The sequence below is a fragment of the Drosophila yakuba genome, chromosome 3L (assembly GCF_016746365.2).
Source record: "Drosophila yakuba strain Tai18E2 chromosome 3L, Prin_Dyak_Tai18E2_2.1, whole genome shotgun sequence".
Taxonomy (NCBI): domain Eukaryota; kingdom Metazoa; phylum Arthropoda; class Insecta; order Diptera; family Drosophilidae; genus Drosophila; species Drosophila yakuba.
The window spans coordinates 21,837,999-21,857,327 of NC_052529.2; the positions used below are offsets into that span (position 1 = coordinate 21,837,999).

Below are 19,329 nucleotides of genomic sequence, written 5' to 3' on the forward strand. Positions count from 1 at the left end.
TTTTTTGGGCTGTGAGTTAGTTGGTCACACGTCTTCGCATTTGTCTTTGTTTACCCGTTTTGATGTCTCTTTTCAATTTTGATCATTGCCCAATCTTGTGTTTTTCGAGCTATTTAAAGTGTCTTTGGAGGTGTTAAGAATTGATTAGTTCGACTTTAATCAGCGGCTGTATGGGCTCTTTTTGCCTAAGCTGTTATAAACGTTGTTTTAAGTTTAATGCTAGCGCAATCCGCATAAAGAAGTTGGTTCTGTGGCCAGTCTGACACATTTAGACTTTGGTTTCGCTATACATATGTTATAGATTCCTGTAAATTGAAGTGGAAAACAGATTTGCTAATTTATTAAAATTAAATCTACGAACGAAGCACCTTTCTTTTTTCGAGTTAGCATAGCATCATCGCTTTTACTTAATTAGTTCTCTAATCCCTTGCCTGAATAAAGCTCTAAAGACCATTGACCCGAAACTAAGATCATTGTTCTTAATCAGATCTTGTGATCCAACCGGAATCACATGAATGAAACGAAGGAAAAGGCCACCTCCCAGACTTAAAATCCCCACAGGCCAAATAAAAAACTGAAACTGGAACCATTGTGGACTGGTAAATGCCAAACCCGATTGCAGATTATACAATGCTGGCCCAAAAGGCAAAGAGCAGGTGTTGGATTTTCTTTTCATTTACAGCAACCACGGATGGTTTTGTGGCATGCCGCTAACTTGGGCAACTTGTCTTCGAATTAGATTTACTTTGTGGCACTGCTCATTAGATCACCGATGTCCATGTGGGGACACAATCCACTGAACTGGGATTTGGTATAAAAGAGGCCTGCTGGGATCAACTGCAGCAACACAATTGGTTAAGCCTCCACAGAAGCAGCCAGAAAATTACCTACAACAAGATGAAAGGAGTAAGTAGTACCAGGGGATATCTAAGGATAATACGAGGAATACTCTAGAAGACTATATTGAATAACAATTGCCTTTCCTGTATATACAGCTGTTACTCATCACTATCGCCTGCTTGACGACCTCCATCTTGGCAGCTCCTGCTCCTGAACCCGCTCCAGAGCCATCCCCTGCTCCTGAACCTGCTCCCTCTCCATCGCCCAGCATTGGAATAGGAATTGGTCATGGCTACGGCGGATATGGCCTGGGATTGGGTCTAGGAATCGGGCACTACGGAGGACTCCTTGGCCACGGCTACGGCGGCCACTACGGAGGACTGGGTCTGGGACTGGGCTTCCATGCACCGATCATCTCCAAGACGATTATCGGCAAGAGCTACTTGGGCGGCTACGGCTATGGCCTGGGCCACGGATACCTCGGAGGCTACGGTCATGGACTATACGGAGGACACGGTCTGGGTCTGGGATACGGACTGGGATATGGCTATGGCCATGGTTGGTAAAGGTGCTTCCAAGTCAAGTAAAGTTCAACCAAGTGGAGCCGAGACGGGCGTGCAACATGTGAGAGTTTTCAATCAAGTCATATACTTCGCAGTACCCAAATCTTATTCAGTCAGTCACTTAGCAAGTCAATAAATCAATAAAGACAAAGCAACAAGTGTACAAAAAAAGCATATATAATATATGAGAAGACAAATTTGGGAATTTTCCTATTTGCCAATACTTTCAGGTTTATAGAAATGTTTAAAATTTTTGTGGTTCACGAAAACATATTTTTGATCAAAAATTGTATAATAACAAAAACAGCAATAGTACAATTTTGATATTTTGGACAAAGGAAGATCCAAATACTTAATCTAATCTATAAATTGTCAGCAAGTTCTTTCATATATTCTTAAACCCTCGGACTAATAAAACACGTAGGTTATATATCTTTTTTAAATTCAAACGAAATATATTTCAACATCAAATCCACTCTTCACAATTGGTTTTTTATAATTTGATTTCACTTCACAAAACCTTCACTAATTTCTCTCTCTCTTTTGTTCTGTGTATTTACACCTTCTTTCTGACCGATTCAAACAAAACGAAATACATGCGGAAAACGATGCTGTGTGGCATGGAGCTTCCTTACCATCCATGAGCGAGTCCATAGGCAGGAGCAGCCAAAGCTGTCTTGTAGCCCAGTCCCAAAGGAGCACCCAGAGCGGGATAGGCCGACTTGTAGCCCAATCCCAGGGGAGCGGCCAGAGGAGCGGCCAGAGGAGCGTGAGCCAGTCCCAAAGGAGCATGAGCCAGGCCAATGGGACCATGGCCATAACCCAATCCGTAGGCGGAAATGGCCGGAGCCGCCAGAGGAGCGTGCGCCAAGGCCGGGGCGGCATAGCTAAGCCTGGGGGCCAGTCCGTAAGAAGCAATCGAGGGAGCAGCCAAGGCGTGTCCGTAGGAGATGGCCGGAGCAGCTGCAGCCAACGGCAAAGCCGGAGCAGCTAGTCCGCCCAAATAGCCAGGAGCGGCAGCGGCGTTGGCCAGGCAGAAAGCGGCAAAAACGAACTAGTTGGTGGAAAAAATGAGATGCAAATAAAGGACTTTTCAAAGAAGTTCAGCATCACTTACGTATTTGAACATTTTGGTTTTGGTTGCAAGTTGAACTCGTGGCAAGAACACAAAGCTGAATAATGCTTCGGTTTAAGGCACAAATGCTTTTATAGCCCAAAAACCTGGCCGAAATGCACACGAGAACGGATCCAAAGTGGCGGCCCAGAGACTTTTACTTTTGTTCAATCGAGAGATATAGGCATAGCCCAAAACCGAGTCCAAGAGAGCCACATGCAAAGCTGGCCTGTCGGGTATTGAGATCGCGATAGAGGCCTGGGACCCACCGGAGCACCACCCAGCACCACCGAGCACCACCGAGCACCACCTTGCCCCGCCCCAGTCAACGCGGATGTGGGCCTGGGCTGGGATTTGGCCATACCCTATCGGTGGGATGTTACAACAAAATGAAATGGGAGATTGTTTTTATCCCATAAAGAAGAAGGATTTTAATGGCTACTCTGGGAGGTCACTAAATGAAATATCACATCTACTTTCCATTCTATCAATTTATAGTCCTTGTTAGTACATATATTGGGAAACTAAGGCGTACATTTTAAATCCACTTTATGTGTTATCATGATTTATTATAAGTTGTTCTCTTTTTAAATCTGTTTTATTTATAAAATGTCTATCAAATGATTATTGGATATCTATTATTTTGTCCAGTCAAAGGGTATTTCCGCTTCGATCAACGCGTCGACAATTTCTGTTTTGATTTTGAATAATTTCTGATAAATTTGTTTTTGGTCTATTTTCCCTAAGCCGACGCCGCGACAAGGTGTGCGTGAGAAAAACTTAAATTGCATTTTGTATGATGCCTTTTGTGGGTTCTTGTATGCATTTATTTCCATGCAGGCAACTAGTTTCGCTCATTCCGCCGTTTAAATTCATTTAAATGCGTGAGGCTATTTTGCTGTAGAAATTTTCGCAGTAAATGCTCGAGCATTCGGAGCCAAAGTCTTAATTACAACACAGACCCGCAATGAAAGGGGCGTGGCAGCTACACACCTGTGCGTAAAACCGTAGCAAAACCAGATCCAGATCCGCCTCGAGATCGTTGTATGTGGGGCAAATGCAGTACGCGCTTAGAACAATAACCGATCGCAGACAGGGGCGTGGGCAAGGTCGATCTTCTCGTGGAACGGGAGGGGGTCCTGGGCTACACTACGCCGCTGGCGGTGGTAACTTATGAAGCAGTGCACCCATAAGTCATGCGACTGCAGCAACAATGCCGAGGGAACTGCGGCTGCCACTTAATTGCCGGCGACCCACTCGAAGCATATTTTTCAGACAGCGCTTTACGCAAGCTCAAAGCACTTAACACTTATGAAAGCGGCGTGGCTGAAAAGGGGGCAGAAGGGGATTGGATTGGGGACCCAGTCCAGCACTTGTTGAAATCCCCGCCCTGCAGGCGGTAGTCGAACCAATAACGCATGCGTGCACTTAACACCTTCTGCGCAAGTAAATACAACTCAACGCGAAATGTTATTTTGACAAAGTATCTAAAAACTGATCAGGTTTGCACATAATCAGAAGAGAACATTCTTTAGAACATTCAAAAGGATAATTAATTTTGTTTTAATAGAACCACTTATATATGATAAACCAAATATGTTTGTACAAATCTAACAAAAGTTTATTTTTTGCACAAAAAGAAGGGGGCGATTAACACCCAGTAGTATGAAAAGGGTTAAGGAAAAGGCTTAGCTCAGTCCAGAAACAGCCTGCGGGTAAATGGAAAGGCAAAAAGCAGTTGACAATACAAGGTGGCTAAGATGGGGGGAAAAAGGGGAGCAGGGCAACAGCCTGGTTCCCAATGCGTAACTCGAAGGGGATTTGCATACGCATACGCCATGTGGGCGATTCCGATGGCGATGGCAGTCCAGTCCAGCCGAAGTTCTCCACCCGATGTGCACCTTTGGGTTGTAAATCAAAGTAGCCAAGCATTTCAATTAAGAGCCTCCTGAGATCCGGCTCAATGCGCAGTTGGTGCCGCGCTGCTATCTACACAGTGCGAAAAATCGCAGGTAATTATTTTTGTGGCACTTGTGCAACACAGCGATTAAATCAAAACGCAATTTATTGGTTAGCACAGCTGAAATGCGAGCGCCTTTAAATCGGGTTTTGCTTGTTATTGATGTGTCCGCAAATTAATCGCAGCAAGTTCTAATCGACGCAGCCCCGTATTATCGTTCCAATGCTCTCGAATGACAGTGTACAACTGTCAATTAGACAAGATTGTTGTAATTGGTTGAGCACTCGCCCAACAGCGGGGGGTAATTATAGCACATGGGCCTAGGAGTCCCCTAGTTGGCCAACTGTATATGCGTACTGCTAATTGGAGGTAGCTTGGATATCATATTCGATTTGGGGAGCGTCTGGTATTAGCTAGATTAACTACAACTTTATATACGACCTATAGTAAATTAACTTCAATAAATAATAAGCCAGCATTAAATTCCGAACTTTCAAGGAAACAATTAACTGAAATACGGCATGTAAACAGTAAACTAGACTGTTTAACTTAACTGTTTACTAAACATAACTTTAAGCTTACACACCCCATCTAAGAAACTCCTTCATAGAGTACCCCCAACTGCAGCCTGGGAAACGGAACGTTTAAGTGCAATTTCTGGGGCTTCGGCAATTATAATTCGCCGCATGCTTCGCGAGGGGGCAGCTCATTAATGGGGCGTGACCATCGAGACAAAAGGCAGCGTTAAATTTTAATTTAATTTTCCGACTGCAGCCACAAACAAGTAAATTAGCTGCAAGAAGTGCAACTGCACGTGCAGAAGGAGGCGTTTTTCTGCTATTCAGGGGGGCGTGATGAAGGCGTTGAAAACATCGAGGGGAATTTAGAATCAGCAACTCAAAGACTTCAATTAATTTGCAAAATGTTGTTTCTTAGTTAAATGTCGTTCTCTTGATTTGATTTTCAAATTTTTCAACGGTTGCACGCGGCGTATGATTAATGCCAGAGTTGGTGTAGTGGGCTCGATTAAGGCGTGGCTTGTTCAACTTATCGATGGCGGGCGATTAGCAAAATGCAATTTAAACAGCGCCTTTCAATGGAGTCCCATGTTTTCCCAGGTTCGCAGTGGCGGTGGAAATGCAATGACCTCTAAGCTCACACACGCAACTTGCAATCAAAGTAATAAACAATGCCGCGAGCTGGCCATATAAGCCACGAAGGGTCAGAGGAATAAGGGATAATGGGGTGCAAACTGGGTAAACAAGCTCAAGGATTGCGTCCTGGAACGTGGCAAAGTGTCGATGAACCGGAATGGGTACGCAAACAGGTCAGAGTTGGGTACACCCTTTGAGGGCACTCTGTCATATGGGAGCTGTCTAATGAAAATAGTCGCCTGATTAACCTTAAATGAATACATTACATTACATCGTCACAAAATAATCTTTTAAAGTGGTCTTGTGACCTTTGGCATAGTTTAAGTTTGAGCACTCGAGTGTAATGAAAATCGTACTACAATCCTGTTCAGGTAACTATTGAAATAAGGCACGGTTTTCGAAGAACAACCTGCACTATCTGTTTCCTTAGAAGAAAAAGAAGAAATTCCCGTTGCCCACGGCAAGATTAAAGTCAAACGGAAGGAATAAAACTCGATTCGGTTCTTAGTCGGTCAGTGCGTGGGCCTGATGCATTGCGTTTTAATTTCTGTTTGCCTGCGAGCGCAAGTATCTCCATCTCTGTTTGTATCTGTATCTTTTGCAGCGGCAGTGACGATGTCTTCGGAACACGTGCGGCATCCTTGCAGGATCCCTTCGGCATCCGGGGACATCTCACTTCTTGAGGATGGTGGCCACAGGGGCGGCGGCATAAACGGCGGGCACGGCGGCGCTGTGGGCCACACTGTGGGCACTGTAGCTGCTCGCATAGGGAGCGACGTAGGGGGCGTAGGCGGAGGTGTAGGCGGCGGTGTAGGCGAGGGGTGCGGCAGCTGGCAGGGAGCTGTAAGCCAGGGGGGTGGAGTATGCCAGGGGAGCGTTGTACGCCAGCAGACCAGGATTGGCAGCAGCGGCGGCGAACAGGGCGCACAGGACAACGGCAAACTGCAGGAAGAAATTCAAACAAACCGAACACATAAATACATATTGAAAGGAAGTTCTAAAAATATAAAAAAAATAGCTTGTAAAATCTAATAGTTCTTTTTTACAATCATTTTATTTGGAGTACACGTCTTTTCATTAGAATTTTTAAATATTTATTTTAGACTTGTAATCAATTTTAAATATTGGCCACTTACGAATTTCATCATTTTGATTGATTTGGTTGTGATTGCTTCGAAGTTAGACTTCTGATTGATGTCTTGTGCTGGGTCTGAAGTCGTTTATATAGCTAAGTATCCGTAGCATCCTTGACAAAGCCCATTCGAAAAGCAGCAACCCGGCAGGTTTAAAACATTTCTATCACGTACGGGCTAAAACAGGGCCAAACACTTGGTTGTTTTTTACTAGCTCAATTAAAAAATTTGCAGATCTGAGTTTGTCGATATGCCTGCAAATGGTATACATTCCATGTGAATTTATTTTCAATAAATGCTTTTTCCCGCATAACTTGGGCATTTCCGCAACTGGCGTCAGCAGCTGTCGATTGCGGATTGAATTATCATAATTTAGCACTCAGTGCGTTTTGTGGGCGATGGACGTGCGTGTCATTCCAACCGTCTTGGCCCTCTCCCGAGTTCGGCTCATTCTTTAAGTTTCAGTTGTCCGCCACTCGAACACGCCACTTTGCATTCTAATCAGAGATGCAAATAAAAATAGAAGCGGTTTATCCAGTTTCGAAGGACGTCATCGAGTTGAGCCCTTGGCTTAAGGTTGAGGACACCAGAATCAGAGCATCGCGAGTTCAACAAACCGGCGGACTCGTTGACCCTTTTTATCCAACGTAAGCACAGACAACCCACCATGGAGAACACAGTAACCTTTGCATTTCCTATTTTATTGAACAAATAATACGTTTTCAGTCACAAAAGATAATAAAAACTTTTCCAGATTGCTATTATGTATATTCAATTAAGATCGATTTGTGCAATTTATCGACTAAACACTGATACAATAAAGCAAAAAATTGCTTCAACTCCATGGAAATTAATGAATTAAGGGCTAGAAAACAACATAATGTCTGTTCAGTGAGAATGTGGTATTAACTATTTTATAAAAAATGTTTGCCCTTTATAAAAAGTATTTGCATTAGTTTTTATGGTGTAACAAATTAATTGTCCAGTTGTGTCAGCCTTTCAAGTGTTTTGTACCCACTACAGAAGAGCACTGCCTAAAAGTATGTGATTATATAAGCGTCTCACATCAAAGTTCAATAAGTGATCCAAGAAAAATGTAAGAAGTGATGTACGTTTTACGCAAAATGCAGTATTTATTTCAACAAAAATATTTTGTTTCTGTAAGTGGTATGTCCTGTTCCCATGACTTAACTTTCAGCAGTCGGCACGGCAAAGGTGGGAAATGTAGAGTCCGCCGAACTAATACCAGGGATGTGAGAAGATAGCGCTGGAATGGTGTGGGTGGTTATCAGGAACGTATCCTTGTTGCAATAGGTATATGTGTTCAGGTCCGGTTCAGTAGTCAGGTTAAAATCTATAATGATCTATTCATCCAGTTAGCGGTAGTAGGCGGCGTAGGGGTAGGCGGAGTAGGCCGACGCGTAGGGGTACGAGTAGGCGGAGTAGGCGGCGGCCACTGGAGCGGTGTAAGCGGCGGTGTAGGCAGCCGAGTAGGGAGATGCGGCCACATAGGGAGCGGAGTAGGCGCTGTAGGCCAGTGGGGAGGCGATCACCGCCGGCTTGGCAGCCACACAAGCCACGATGGCGAACAGGCAGAGAGCGAACTGAAAGGATAGGAAAGGTCCTTATGAGTAATCCGTGGCGTGGAGGAAATCCAGTTATCCTGCGATCCTTACGTATTTGAACATGTTGGCTGGTTTGGGTTGGTTGTGAACGGTTGGTTCTCAAGTACTAGACTGATATCTCCTAGACACCATCCACCCGGGTATATATAGCAGAATCGGTCGAGAAAATTCCAAGCCACAGCGAAGCGAAGGTGATGCCTGGCCATTGGTATGCACAAGCCATTCTCAGATCGGTTCCAAGTCCATTTTAAAGCCAGCCAAGGAGAATCTTGAGCATTATGGCTCTGCACTTTTGGTTTCGTTTGGTATTTTTAAAAGCGTGACGAAAAGCGAAAAACAAATCGAATGTGAGTCCGTGTTTTGCATAGCAAATCGTCGCTGGATTTCGATCCATCCATCGGCAAGTCTTTGAATGACCCACAAAAACTGCCGGGTTGCGTTCAGAAATTTATAAAGCTGGGTTCTATTGCTCCGATCATGTTTATTTCGTTTTCAGAACGTTGAGCTATCAGATCTTATCAGCTCGGATTAGCTATGTACAGGAAATTAGTAAGTCTCAAGCGGTTCTCTACGGAGAAGTCGATGCACTTGCTCAAAGATGATGAGGCCTCGCCATCGGTGGCCATTTCAGGTGGTACTCCTCCTTCTGATCCACCTGGGTGCGGCGGGTCAGATCCAGGATGCTGCCGAGGAGATCGAAGTGCCCCCTGCTCATCGGGCTGCTCCACCACCGCCTCGCCAGGAAGCTGGAGCTGCTGTTCCCCCACAACCACTGGGGCCACCACCACTTGTCGGCTCTGCACCGCCTCCGAGCTATCCTTTGTTCTACCCAGCTGCGTGGCTGCCATTCGGACGCTACAGCACCTCCATTCCCGTCCACCTAGTGGCTGCCTAGGGGAGCATTCTCCCAGTGGCCACAATCTGGTCAAGGGCCACTCTTGTCCCTCCTGTTGAATACTTTTCCCTGTTATGTTTGTTAGCTTACTCGCTATTGCCCGCTTTGAATCGAAAATATATTTTTAGACACGCACAGGCATTATTACTTATTTGGTTAACGCAACTTTCAGCCGGCATTTTTTAAATGGCCAACACGTGATTCTCCTACGAGAGATGCCGGGTATCTACCTATGTACCTATACATTTTGAGAAATCTATCACTTTTGCCATCTGCGATTTATCAATGGATAATGACGCAAGTGAATTGGTATTTTTTGGGGTACATTTCCGCATATTCAGAGGGCAAAACAGCGGTTCCAGAAAAGAAGATTTAGAAAATGGGGAAATTCTTAATATTATTAGTAACACGCCTTTACAATTTACCAATGTATTTACGTGATTTTATTTTAAATTATCAATAAGAACTTTTGCTTTCGCCAAAAAATGGGAAAACAATAAATAATTGTAGAATACTCCTAAAAACAAACAAATGAAAAATAACTGAAGAACAATAAAAAATGCTATTTTTACACTAAAAAAAAAGGAGCACCAATCCCCGTCCAAGAATAATACTTTAAAGCTTTCGTTTGATTTCTTTTATTGCCAGTAGGGTCTATTCTTATTTCATTTCAAAGCCGTTTTTGTATTTTCTAATCCTTTTTACAAAACTGTAGTGTACGCAGCGCTGTATGGGTAGGCGGCATAGGGATAAGCGGAGTAGGCAGCGGCAACTGGGGCGGTATAGGCAGCGGCGGCAATGGGAGCGGTATAAGCAGCGGCAACGGGAGCGGTGTAAGCAGCGGCGGCAACGGGAGCGGTATAAGCCGCGGCAACAACTGGAGCTGCAGCCACGCCGTTAAAGTTGCGGGCCACGTACTGCGAACTGGTAGCGGTAACGACTCCGGCGGGAGCAGCCGCAACCACTGGAGCGGCGGCCAGGATGGCGGGCTTGGGTTCAGCCATGGAGGAGACCACCAGGGCACAGAGGACAACGAGGGCAGACTGTAAGAACATAGTCAGTTAAATACACTCCAGGTATCGGGATCCAAATGGATGACCATCCACTTACCAGCTTGAACATGATGGTTGAGTTTAGTTTGATTTGAGCTAGCAAATTGGACTATGAGTTGATTCGCTCGACATGCAACTTTTATAGCTCCCGAACATCGCTTAGATGCTTTTGATTTTCTGGGCACACACTATAATCGGACGAATGATTCTATACCACCTGCATGGGAATGCAGAGCGGCCTTTCAGTAGCTCAATTGGCCGTTTGGCTACGTGCCCGCCGCCTGCAAAGGTCGATTCCAATCCCAATCCGAGTCTGAATTCGATTCCAAACCCATCCATTATTTCGGGCACGTCCGCATTGTGAGCCCATAAAAGTTGTCGCCTCGAAGGTGACCAGTAGCCCGATGTGATTGATGCCACCAGACACGGCTAATTGCCGATGAGTAACCTCCTGCGCCAAGAGTTGGCGCAGAAATCAATGAAATCGAAGTGCACGCTCCAATGCGATTGCGATGCTCGCATAGTTTCAGGGTTACGTTCGTCGGCTGCAACGGGCTTTATGCAATACAAACCATGTCGCCCTTTCGATCCTTCGATTTGGCCAAAATCTAATCCGCTTGGCTGATGCAACGCGGTCAATCTCACCCACGAGCCAAAAAATCCCACTTACGTACGCACTCGCATCGCATCGTAAGGTCAATAAACTGCATGGAGAGATGCAGTTTCGAGGGGGTCGTTTGATTACAGTGGCTCTAAAGTTAGCAGACAGTTTTTATAAGAGTCAAGCTCAGCTTACCATCCATTCACAATCGAAAATGTGCCTTATATCTCTGGTGCAAAATGAAACCAGACATATAGAGGTTCCTAAAGGGGCACTTTTTGGGGAGAGGACGAACTTGTATACCCTTTGCTCTTTAGCTTTTAGTATTGAATACCAGAAGATATATACACATGTATAAACAATACGTATTACCTAAATTGCTTTGCACAACCTTGTGGGGATGAATTCCAAATAAGATGAATAAAACATTTTATTTTTTAAAGAATTGTTCTTCATAACTGGCTTGCCGCAGATCAGTTTTAGATATTTTAGGTCTTTTAACATTTATCTAATATTAAAAGAACCTATTAGATGTCATCCTGAAATTGCCTTTAAATTGTAGTGCATAATATAAGTATAAACAAAACAAAGTGCAGACCGACAATATGTTATCACTATTGCGCTGGACTACTGAAAGCTGGCAATCTTCGGAGGAGCCAGATAAAGTTTAATCAATGAATACAGTATTATATGTAAATACAAATGGAGTGGAAGCTGGATGGCAGTCTGCGAAATTGCACTGATGCAGTGTATAATGTTAATTGACGGCGAGCGGTTCGTAAAAAAGATGAATGAAACGCGAAGGATACTCGAAGTGATCCTTATCCTTATTCTTGTGATATCGGGCTGTGATGGCAATGGGGGAGACATCCCCCTGCGATGCGACGAGTATGATTCCATGGGATTTATGGACGTGAACGAGGCCTTTTGCACGGTCACCGGATTCACGGTCACCCACAGTCAGAATGTCGTGATCAAGAACATACCACCCGGAAATATGGTCAAGTTCATGAAGTTTTACGAATCAACGCTACTCTATATGCCCTTCCATCTGTTCGAAACATTCCCATACCTAAAGACCCTGGATGTCTCGAATACGAATATTTTGGAGCTTACGAGGAATGCTTTTAGTGCTGCCAGTAATCTCACGTATCTGAACCTGGCCTACAACAATCTGACTTCTATCCAGACATCTGTGTTTATTGGTGCCAATGTCCTAATGCGTCTGGATCTGTCCTACAACGAGATATCCTCGCTAAGTGTGAATGCCTTCTGTGGCCTGCATACCATTAGCCAGATTTTTCTAACCGGCAATCTGTTGAAGGAGCTGCACAACGACATCTTCAAGGATAACGAGTACCTGGAGAAGGTGTCCTTCGAGGGAAATCTACTGACCAGCATTCAACCAGAAGTCTTTCGCAATATGCGGCGCATCAAGGAGGTTAATCTGTCCAATAATCGCCTGGTTTTTATCCATCCGGACACTTTTGCCGATGCGGCGAGCTTGGAAAATCTGGTCTTGTCCTACAATGAGTTGAAGAACTTTCTGCTGACAGAGAAGAACATTGTGCATCAGCTGCACTTGGATAATAATTATCTGACAAATTTGACCATTAACGCAACTCGATTCGTTCGCGCCAGTCACAACCAAATTTCTGAGCTCTTCCTGCACCAAAGTTTGCATATCGAAACATTGGACTTAAGCGCCAACAAGTTGACTAGCATATCAAATATCACAAATATCACACACATGCTTTATTTGGATGTATCTGGAAATCCCATAGGTCCTCTTAATGTCAGCACCTTCTCGCAACTTAAGAGACTGAGGGGCTTAAATTTGAGAGGAACCGGAATTAGAGAGCTTAAATTTGGAATGTTTTCGAAGCAGAAGTACTTGGAAGAACTGGATCTTTCCTTTAACAACCTGACCAGTCTCAATTTGGATATGTTTGTGCCCTATCTGACTAATCTAAGAAAGTTTCTCATCGACGGCAATGGACTGACTGAGCTGCAGGGAAATCACACGTTTTCCAAAGCTTTTCCTCAGCTTCAGAAATTGGGAGTATCGAGGAACCGCTTCAACTGCTCCTACCTGCATCACCTGCTCATCCCACCATCGCTCGCCGAGTCCGTGGTGCTCAATATTGAACCGGAAACCAATCTAGAGGAGACCCCACATATCCGAGACGTATCCTGCATCAGTCAGACCCAAGAGGCCGTTAATGCCTCCTTCACCGCTGAGGAATCCCGGCTAGAATCGCAGATCCACATGTTATCGAAGCAGTTGGATATTGTAGGATCGCATTCGAAGAATCTGGAACTCCACCTGGCCTTCATGCAGGTTTTTGCCTACGTGATGGGCGGTCTGGTTCTGGTGGGCGTGGTGTCGCTGATAATCCTCCGATATCTTAAGAATCATCGATCTGGTCGATATGATCGCAGCAGCATTGTCTTCCGCTCTAATGCCACAATGGAAGCTAATCTCACCCTGGCCAGTGAAGATCTTCAGTAGTCTCAGCTAAACCACATGTTTTTATTTTATGACAAAGTGGAAAAAATTGGCAGAGTAACATGAAATTCGAAATGGTTGTTAGGAGATTTCATATCGCACAAATTTCTCCGAGCTTACTTAAAACAACTTAAAGAAGCAAGCAGAAAACTGAGCTCGTTAAATAACGTCCTTATGCCAAAAATCTCTCATTAAAACTAGTAAGATAAAACATTTTATATTCTGTTTTTGTTTTCAAAGATCTTTGAACCACATATTTGTATGCACAAAGACAAATGCGGAAAACAGTAAGGGAAGACGAGAATCACTTGTAGGCTTATCTGAAGCGACCTTGCACACATAGATCAGACTTCCTGTATGGCACTGAGCTCTGATAACTGAGAGCTTTTAGACCTTGAAGTAAAAGCGTAAGAAAATAATAGTAAAAAAAACGTTTTTCTGCAAATATGTAAGTCTTTACAAATGTATCCTGTAAACTGGCAAAGCGATATTTTTTTGTTGTACCATAATTCACATTCTAAAATAGGTAAGCACATATAAGTCTTTATATGTTTAGCCAAACTAAAGTTTGCTAAATAAATGTTTCTGCATAATAATAAAAGAATTGCGTTTTGATTTTTATATTTCTAATATTTTGTTTATTTCGGTTTGAGTTGTACCATCGATTTCGCAAAGTCCTGGTCCATCCATCCTACTTCTTCAGCAGCAGAGGAGCGGTGTAGGGAGCAGCAACGTAAGGGGATGCCACATAGGGAGACGCCACATAGGGAGACGCCACGTAGGGAGAAGCCACGTAGGGAGAAGCCACATAGGGAGATGCCACGTAGGGAGCTGGGAAGTTTCCGTGGTATTCCCGGCTGTATACCGCAGCCGCCGGAGCAGCAGCCACCAAAGGAGCGGAGTAGGCCAGAGGAGCCACGAGTCCGGGCTTGGCGGCAACACAGGCAATCAGGGCGAAGAGGGCAACGGCGAAGAACTTGAACATCTTGTTGGATTTGGTGGTTTGGATTTGCTGGCAAACGAAACTGATGACAACTGCTGGATGAACACGGCGTTTTATACCCAAATGACCACCCACAATTAGCCTTGGCACTTAAGCTCAGCTCTTGGATTTCTTGGCCCACCAATTTAATTAGCCAAAGTACGCGCAACCGTACATAAATCCGTTCGCAGAAGCCAACTGCAAATGGTACGTGACTGGCCTGAGCAACATAATTGTGTTTTCGGCCGGAGACCTTGCAAGGTCGCTAAGCATTCGGTTGTGGGGCTATAAAAGCCACAAGTCTGGGCTGTTTTAGACATCAGTTGCATTTGTTCAATCCGACAAGTAAAGCCAAACAAAAAACCAAACCTTCCAAGATGTTCAAGTTCGTCGCCGCCGTCATCTTCGCTCTGTTTGCCTGCGTGGCCGCCAAGCCCGGAATCGTGGCTCCTCTGGCCTACTCTTCCCCCTACGTAGCCTCGCCCTACGTGGCCTCTCCCTACGTGGCGTCTCCATATGTGGCATCTCCCTACGTGGCTGCTCCCTACACCGCCGCCTACTCAGCTCCCTACACCGCTGCCTACACCGCCTCCTACGCTGCTCCCTATGCCGCCTACACCTCTCCTCTTCTCCTGAAGAAGTAGATTGCAGGATGGATGATCAATTTAGGAGTATAATACACGGACACTCGCAATGAAACTGAAATAAACTCGCAAACAACCGAACACATTTGTCTTTTACTTGGAAAATGGGATTAAACGGGGAACGGAAGAGTAACTTTGAGGTTTCTTGGATATATACTTTACTATAGATATATATATAGCTTACTATATAAATCAATGGTATCTTATGAAAAATGTATATCATTATTTCAGTGAATGTGTAAAAAATTGTGAAACTATTTCTAAAAAATTTTTTATTTTAATTATTTTAAAGGTAGTATTTTATTCAAAGGAGACTACATATATTGGTGCATAAAGCTAGAATATGAAATAAAAACTAAAAAGATAAATTTTCATTAAAAGAGTACGTTTATAAAATCTAAGAACTTCTTTATATAAAATTAAATGAAAACAGCTGATACTCGTCTCTAATAACGAGCACATCTACAGCTTCTAGGAACAGTCGCATAATCAGTGGAGCGAAGATAAATGAACCACTTACATCTAAATTCCAGGTGGACAAAGGAGCCGAGTGTCATGAACAGGAGCGAAACTATTAATAATTACAGGTAATTATCCTTGGAATACACACATGTTGAACGGCGTGCAGCCATTTCGTTTCGGGTAGAACACTCTACGCTTAGACAATGCAACGTGCGGCATTTAAAATTAGACACCGTGGCGTATACGTAATCTGCGACAAATCAAAAACAGATCCAAACAGAACCAACTCGAACAATGAGCTTGCATTTATTGTGTGTTATATAAAATTTGGTTTAATTCAAATTGTACTGCCATGGCCCAGCCCAGAAGTATGTTACTAGCTGGCTATTGATTCAGTCAAGCGGTGTGTTAACCCTTAGTCCAGCTATTGTGTTTAACCAGACTCCGACTCTTGCTGAAACTGATGCTATTGAACACTCCCAGGTTGGCTGACCAGCCCAGGGTGAATGAAATGTTACCGAAGGGGTCAAGAACCACTTTATTTTTCACGGGCTTCTGGTGTTTCTGATGGTTCTTTTTGGCATTGCTCTGCAGTTGGTTGAATGCACTGTACAGGGAAGTCGGCGGATTCTGCAGGAATTCTTGGACGCCGATAACAAATTTGTTTACTTCTCGAAAGAAATCATTGGGTTGGAATAGCTTGGCGGGGTCTTCAATGAACTGAATCCCTTCAATTTCTGGTTCCTGGTAGAAAGTATCCTCTGCTGAGTCAAAGCTGCGGGCTGTTTGAGTTGGCATGACGAAATATATTGGTTGACACCAAACCGTGTTGATTAAAACGCCACAAATCAAGATGAACTGTCGAAGAAATCGTAGTTTCAGTATGGATATGTAGAGGATACAAATTAAAGTATCTGAACTATACTATATTATTATAAAATTATTGTGTATTTGTTTTACAACTCCATTTTTAAAGATTTTTAAGAAATATATAAGCCTAAAACTGGCAAATGTTTGACGTTTTTCTGTAATTAGGCTTTTTAATAATTAATTTAATTTTATTTATAGTCTAATAGTTTTAGCAACGAATAATAATTTGTGTTGTATAAAACAAATGTGAAATTCATGCGAGATATAGCTTTGAGTTTTAATAATGGTAATACCCTCACTTTCTGTAAGTGTACTTACAGGCAACATGTCCCTTCTGAATCTGAACGATAACTAAGCCAAAGTAAGACAACAACGATGGCTTAAATACCCCAAAGGATTGAGTGTACCCCTCCTCCACAAGGAAGATGTTATGACACATAATTTTCAGACCAAATTCAGAACTTTATTAGAGGCATGTCCGTCAAAGAGGTGGCTAAACAACGGGGAACTCGAGTTGAGCTTCGGGCGACAGGTGCTCTGGCGGCCAAACCTTGAGGACGCCTAATTGTGAGATGGCTCCTCCTAGATCCAGCCATATCCAAGTCCACGGCCATGGCCGTATCCCCCGTAGCTGATGGGATGCACAACGCTGTGCGAGGTGGTCCAAATGGGCTGGACCACGCGCACCGAGGGCAGACTGTGGTAGGAGCTGGTCAGGATGGGCGAGGAGTGCAGGAAACCTGGAGCGGCACAACTCAAAGCCAGACAGAAGGTGAGGAATACGAACTGGAGGCGGGATGAGTTGCTCACTTAATTAACTTCTTTTATACGGCGGGAGGCCAGAATATCCTTACCAGCTTGAACATTTTGAAGCGGTTTTGATTGCTGAAGAACTTCTGGAACGCAAAACTCAAAGTGGAACTCGTTGAGAAGCTGCCAAAAGATGGTTTGATGGCTGGTTGAGTGCGATGCCGGTTTTTATAACGCAGCTCAAAAGCCAAGAAGCCCCAGCAATCGCTCGACCTTGGTCCGATATACAAAACCCCACGAGTCTCTTTGAAATCTTAGCGGACGCGGAGTGCTCAGATTTCCCAGTTCGCGAGCTCAGGTGAGTGACTGGCTGCAGTGGCCCACCCACCAAAAATTGCATCACTAATGCGATGCTGATACCATTATATACGCACCGCAAAAGCACAAAGTAATGTGCGGAAACTGCGCAATTTTTAGGCAAATAACAAATCAACAACCCACAGAAAACTGAAAATATTTGGCAGAATTACACAGTTCGAACAATAAACTCACTTAATTGATTTCGGCGTGGGAGTTTGTTTTCATTGATTCGAAGACAAAAGAAAACTTGGCCACTTTTCTGCACCACCCACAGCTCACCACTGACCTTGAAAGCCTCCCGATTGAAGGTGGGAAAACACCGGAAGTGCGTCTCAATCCAGGACGCACTTAATTGTTTATTTTGGGGCCAAGAACAAGATCGATGGAAGTAAACAAACGTCAAGAAATGTCTACACTTGCGCCTTGGCAAAAAAAAAATAGAACATAAATACACTTAAAGGAGATGTCCCAGTTGATTGATGATAATTTTACGTAAGTGCTCTAAACAGAAATCCTTCTAAGATCTTTTGCTTATTTGAAGTATCAGTTAATTTTAGGTTTTGGATAACATCTTGTTTACTATCAAAACACTATATGTAATAAAAGATTTTCTAAAATTAGTTTTGAGTATACCACCCAAATCATAATCTGATCAACTATGAATATATAGAATATCTTTAAGAATCGATCCAAATCAAACAATTTGACAATATAGTTAATGTATTTTCTGGCGCATTCTATCGAAATAATCAAGCACTTGGCGAGGAGAGCGTTTTGGTCCCAATGGGAAGGAGGCAACTAGACTTCTCCGCAGTTCTACAACCCAAGAGGAATTGCGGTTTTGCTGCCTTGTCAGCGGACTCACGACCATCCGATTCGCATCTGGATTCTGAGTGGCAGGGAACGAGTTCCGCTGGCAATTGCAATTGCAACTGGCCCATTCAAAGTGAGTTAAGGGCTTCTTTCATTTGCCGCCTGCTGGGCAAATGCCTTTGCCCTTGGCCACCAGCCAAAGTGAAGGTCTGATTCCAAGTGGGAGCTATAAAAGCCTGGAGTAGCGAGGAAAGGCTATTCAGTTGGATAGGTGATCTTCAAGGAACTGCAACGAGAGAATATGAAGCTGGTGAGATCGGGAAACTCCTCTGTACTCCACTTACATATATTTAACCAAAAGCTTTTATCTAACAGCTGATCTTTGCCTGTTTGCTTGCCCTGGCTTTAGGCCACGAAATGTATTACTATACCCCTAGCTATGGGTACTACCCCAGTACTTTTGCCAGGACCTCGGCCGTCCTGCCTTTGGCCTATTCCCGTTTGATTGCCCCGGCAGCCGCCGAATCGCACCTTTACCACAGCGTGGAGACCCCGAACTCCTTCCAGCAACAATATCGCAGCGACTACAAGCCCCTGACCTATGAGTACATCTACTAACATCTACTAGCTGGCGGGGAGCAATAAACCTTCAAGTTAATTGTAACCAAGTGAAATTTGAATAAAGTTCTACCGCTCCTCCTCGAAGGTGTTTAGCTCCAGATGCTAAGCCCCATTGTGTTGAGCTGTCTGAGAAAACAACTTTACTACTTCCCCCAAAACCAAGTTACCTGGCTTACCCGCTGTCTGTTGAACTCGGCCTGCAATTGTTCAATTATAAAGCCCCTTACAACAATGGCTATATCGAATAACCTCTCCCGAATCGCTGTCCTCACATACAGTTGTGCACCTATGCTCCTGGAGGCGTGTCTAAATTTAATAAAATCACAAAAGTGAAAAAAAATCAAGACTCATGTCGCACGGCCAACGTCACCGTTGCAAAAA

The 19,329-nt window shown here is 44.0% G+C and overlaps 12 protein-coding genes across 12 annotated transcripts; 5 read left to right on the forward strand and 7 right to left on the reverse strand.

Annotated features, from left to right (window-relative positions):
- Positions 1 to 882: 882 nt before the first annotated feature.
- Positions 883 to 1,554, forward strand: LOC6535073 (glycine-rich protein). The gene is made up of 2 exons (XM_002095701.3): positions 883 to 906; positions 996 to 1,554. The coding sequence occupies exons 1-2, from the start codon at positions 898 to 900 to the stop codon at positions 1,404 to 1,406; spliced, it is 420 nt and encodes a 139-aa protein (XP_002095737.1). The 5' UTR covers positions 883 to 897; the 3' UTR covers positions 1,407 to 1,554.
- A 279-nt stretch (positions 1,555 to 1,833) lies between these two features.
- LOC6535074 (cuticle protein 16.5) lies at positions 1,834 to 2,578 on the reverse strand. Its single transcript, XM_002095702.3, has 2 exons — positions 2,521 to 2,578; positions 1,834 to 2,457 (listed from the first exon to the last, which is right to left on the reverse strand). The coding sequence occupies exons 1-2, from the start codon at positions 2,530 to 2,532 to the stop codon at positions 2,035 to 2,037; spliced, it is 435 nt and encodes a 144-aa protein (XP_002095738.1). The 5' UTR covers positions 2,533 to 2,578; the 3' UTR covers positions 1,834 to 2,034.
- A 3,554-nt stretch (positions 2,579 to 6,132) lies between these two features.
- Positions 6,133 to 6,832, reverse strand: LOC6539637. Its single transcript, XM_002086487.4, has 2 exons — positions 6,768 to 6,832; positions 6,133 to 6,573 (listed from the first exon to the last, which is right to left on the reverse strand). Exons 1-2 carry the CDS (start codon positions 6,777 to 6,779, stop codon positions 6,304 to 6,306), a joined length of 282 nt encoding a protein of 93 aa, XP_002086523.1. The 5' UTR covers positions 6,780 to 6,832; the 3' UTR covers positions 6,133 to 6,303.
- Positions 6,833 to 7,873: 1,041 nt separating this feature from the next.
- LOC6535076 (vitelline membrane protein Vm26Ab) lies at positions 7,874 to 8,528 on the reverse strand. The gene is made up of 2 exons (XM_002095704.4): positions 8,441 to 8,528; positions 7,874 to 8,368 (listed from the first exon to the last, which is right to left on the reverse strand). The coding sequence occupies exons 1-2, from the start codon at positions 8,450 to 8,452 to the stop codon at positions 8,141 to 8,143; spliced, it is 240 nt and encodes a 79-aa protein (XP_002095740.2). The 5' UTR covers positions 8,453 to 8,528; the 3' UTR covers positions 7,874 to 8,140.
- On the forward strand, positions 8,521 to 9,419 carry LOC26536046. Its single transcript, XM_015195508.3, has one exon. The coding sequence runs from the start codon at positions 8,988 to 8,990 to the stop codon at positions 9,282 to 9,284; it is 297 nt and encodes a 98-aa protein (XP_015050994.1). The 5' UTR covers positions 8,521 to 8,987; the 3' UTR covers positions 9,285 to 9,419.
- A 514-nt stretch (positions 9,420 to 9,933) lies between these two features.
- Positions 9,934 to 11,564, reverse strand: LOC6535078 (vitelline membrane protein Vm26Ab). Its single transcript, XM_039373769.1, has 2 exons — positions 10,395 to 11,564; positions 9,934 to 10,327 (listed from the first exon to the last, which is right to left on the reverse strand). The coding sequence occupies exons 1-2, from the start codon at positions 10,404 to 10,406 to the stop codon at positions 9,986 to 9,988; spliced, it is 354 nt and encodes a 117-aa protein (XP_039229703.1). The 5' UTR covers positions 10,407 to 11,564; the 3' UTR covers positions 9,934 to 9,985.
- Positions 11,565 to 11,655: 91 nt separating this feature from the next.
- On the forward strand, positions 11,656 to 14,047 carry LOC6535079 (toll-like receptor 3). The gene has a single exon (XM_002095707.4). The coding sequence runs from the start codon at positions 11,656 to 11,658 to the stop codon at positions 13,447 to 13,449; it is 1,794 nt and encodes a 597-aa protein (XP_002095743.2). The 3' UTR covers positions 13,450 to 14,047.
- A 31-nt stretch (positions 14,048 to 14,078) lies between these two features.
- LOC120321415 lies at positions 14,079 to 14,518 on the reverse strand. The gene has a single exon (XM_039373770.1). The coding sequence runs from the start codon at positions 14,429 to 14,431 to the stop codon at positions 14,138 to 14,140; it is 294 nt and encodes a 97-aa protein (XP_039229704.1). The 5' UTR covers positions 14,432 to 14,518; the 3' UTR covers positions 14,079 to 14,137.
- LOC6535080 lies at positions 14,464 to 15,153 on the forward strand. The gene has a single exon (XM_002095708.3). It carries the CDS (start codon positions 14,806 to 14,808, stop codon positions 15,070 to 15,072), a length of 267 nt encoding a protein of 88 aa, XP_002095744.1. The 5' UTR covers positions 14,464 to 14,805; the 3' UTR covers positions 15,073 to 15,153.
- Positions 15,154 to 15,807: 654 nt separating this feature from the next.
- LOC6535081 lies at positions 15,808 to 16,731 on the reverse strand. The gene is made up of 2 exons (XM_002095709.3): positions 16,723 to 16,731; positions 15,808 to 16,392 (listed from the first exon to the last, which is right to left on the reverse strand). Exons 1-2 carry the CDS (start codon positions 16,729 to 16,731, stop codon positions 15,943 to 15,945), a joined length of 459 nt encoding a protein of 152 aa, XP_002095745.2. The 3' UTR covers positions 15,808 to 15,942.
- Positions 16,732 to 16,845: 114 nt separating this feature from the next.
- LOC6535082 lies at positions 16,846 to 17,364 on the reverse strand. The gene is made up of 2 exons (XM_002095710.4): positions 17,259 to 17,364; positions 16,846 to 17,190 (listed from the first exon to the last, which is right to left on the reverse strand). The coding sequence occupies exons 1-2, from the start codon at positions 17,268 to 17,270 to the stop codon at positions 16,987 to 16,989; spliced, it is 216 nt and encodes a 71-aa protein (XP_002095746.1). The 5' UTR covers positions 17,271 to 17,364; the 3' UTR covers positions 16,846 to 16,986.
- Positions 17,365 to 18,522: 1,158 nt separating this feature from the next.
- Positions 18,523 to 19,026, forward strand: LOC6535084. Its single transcript, XM_002095712.3, has 2 exons — positions 18,523 to 18,637; positions 18,703 to 19,026. Exons 1-2 carry the CDS (start codon positions 18,629 to 18,631, stop codon positions 18,943 to 18,945), a joined length of 252 nt encoding a protein of 83 aa, XP_002095748.2. The 5' UTR covers positions 18,523 to 18,628; the 3' UTR covers positions 18,946 to 19,026.
- Positions 19,027 to 19,329: the final 303 nt, after the last annotated feature.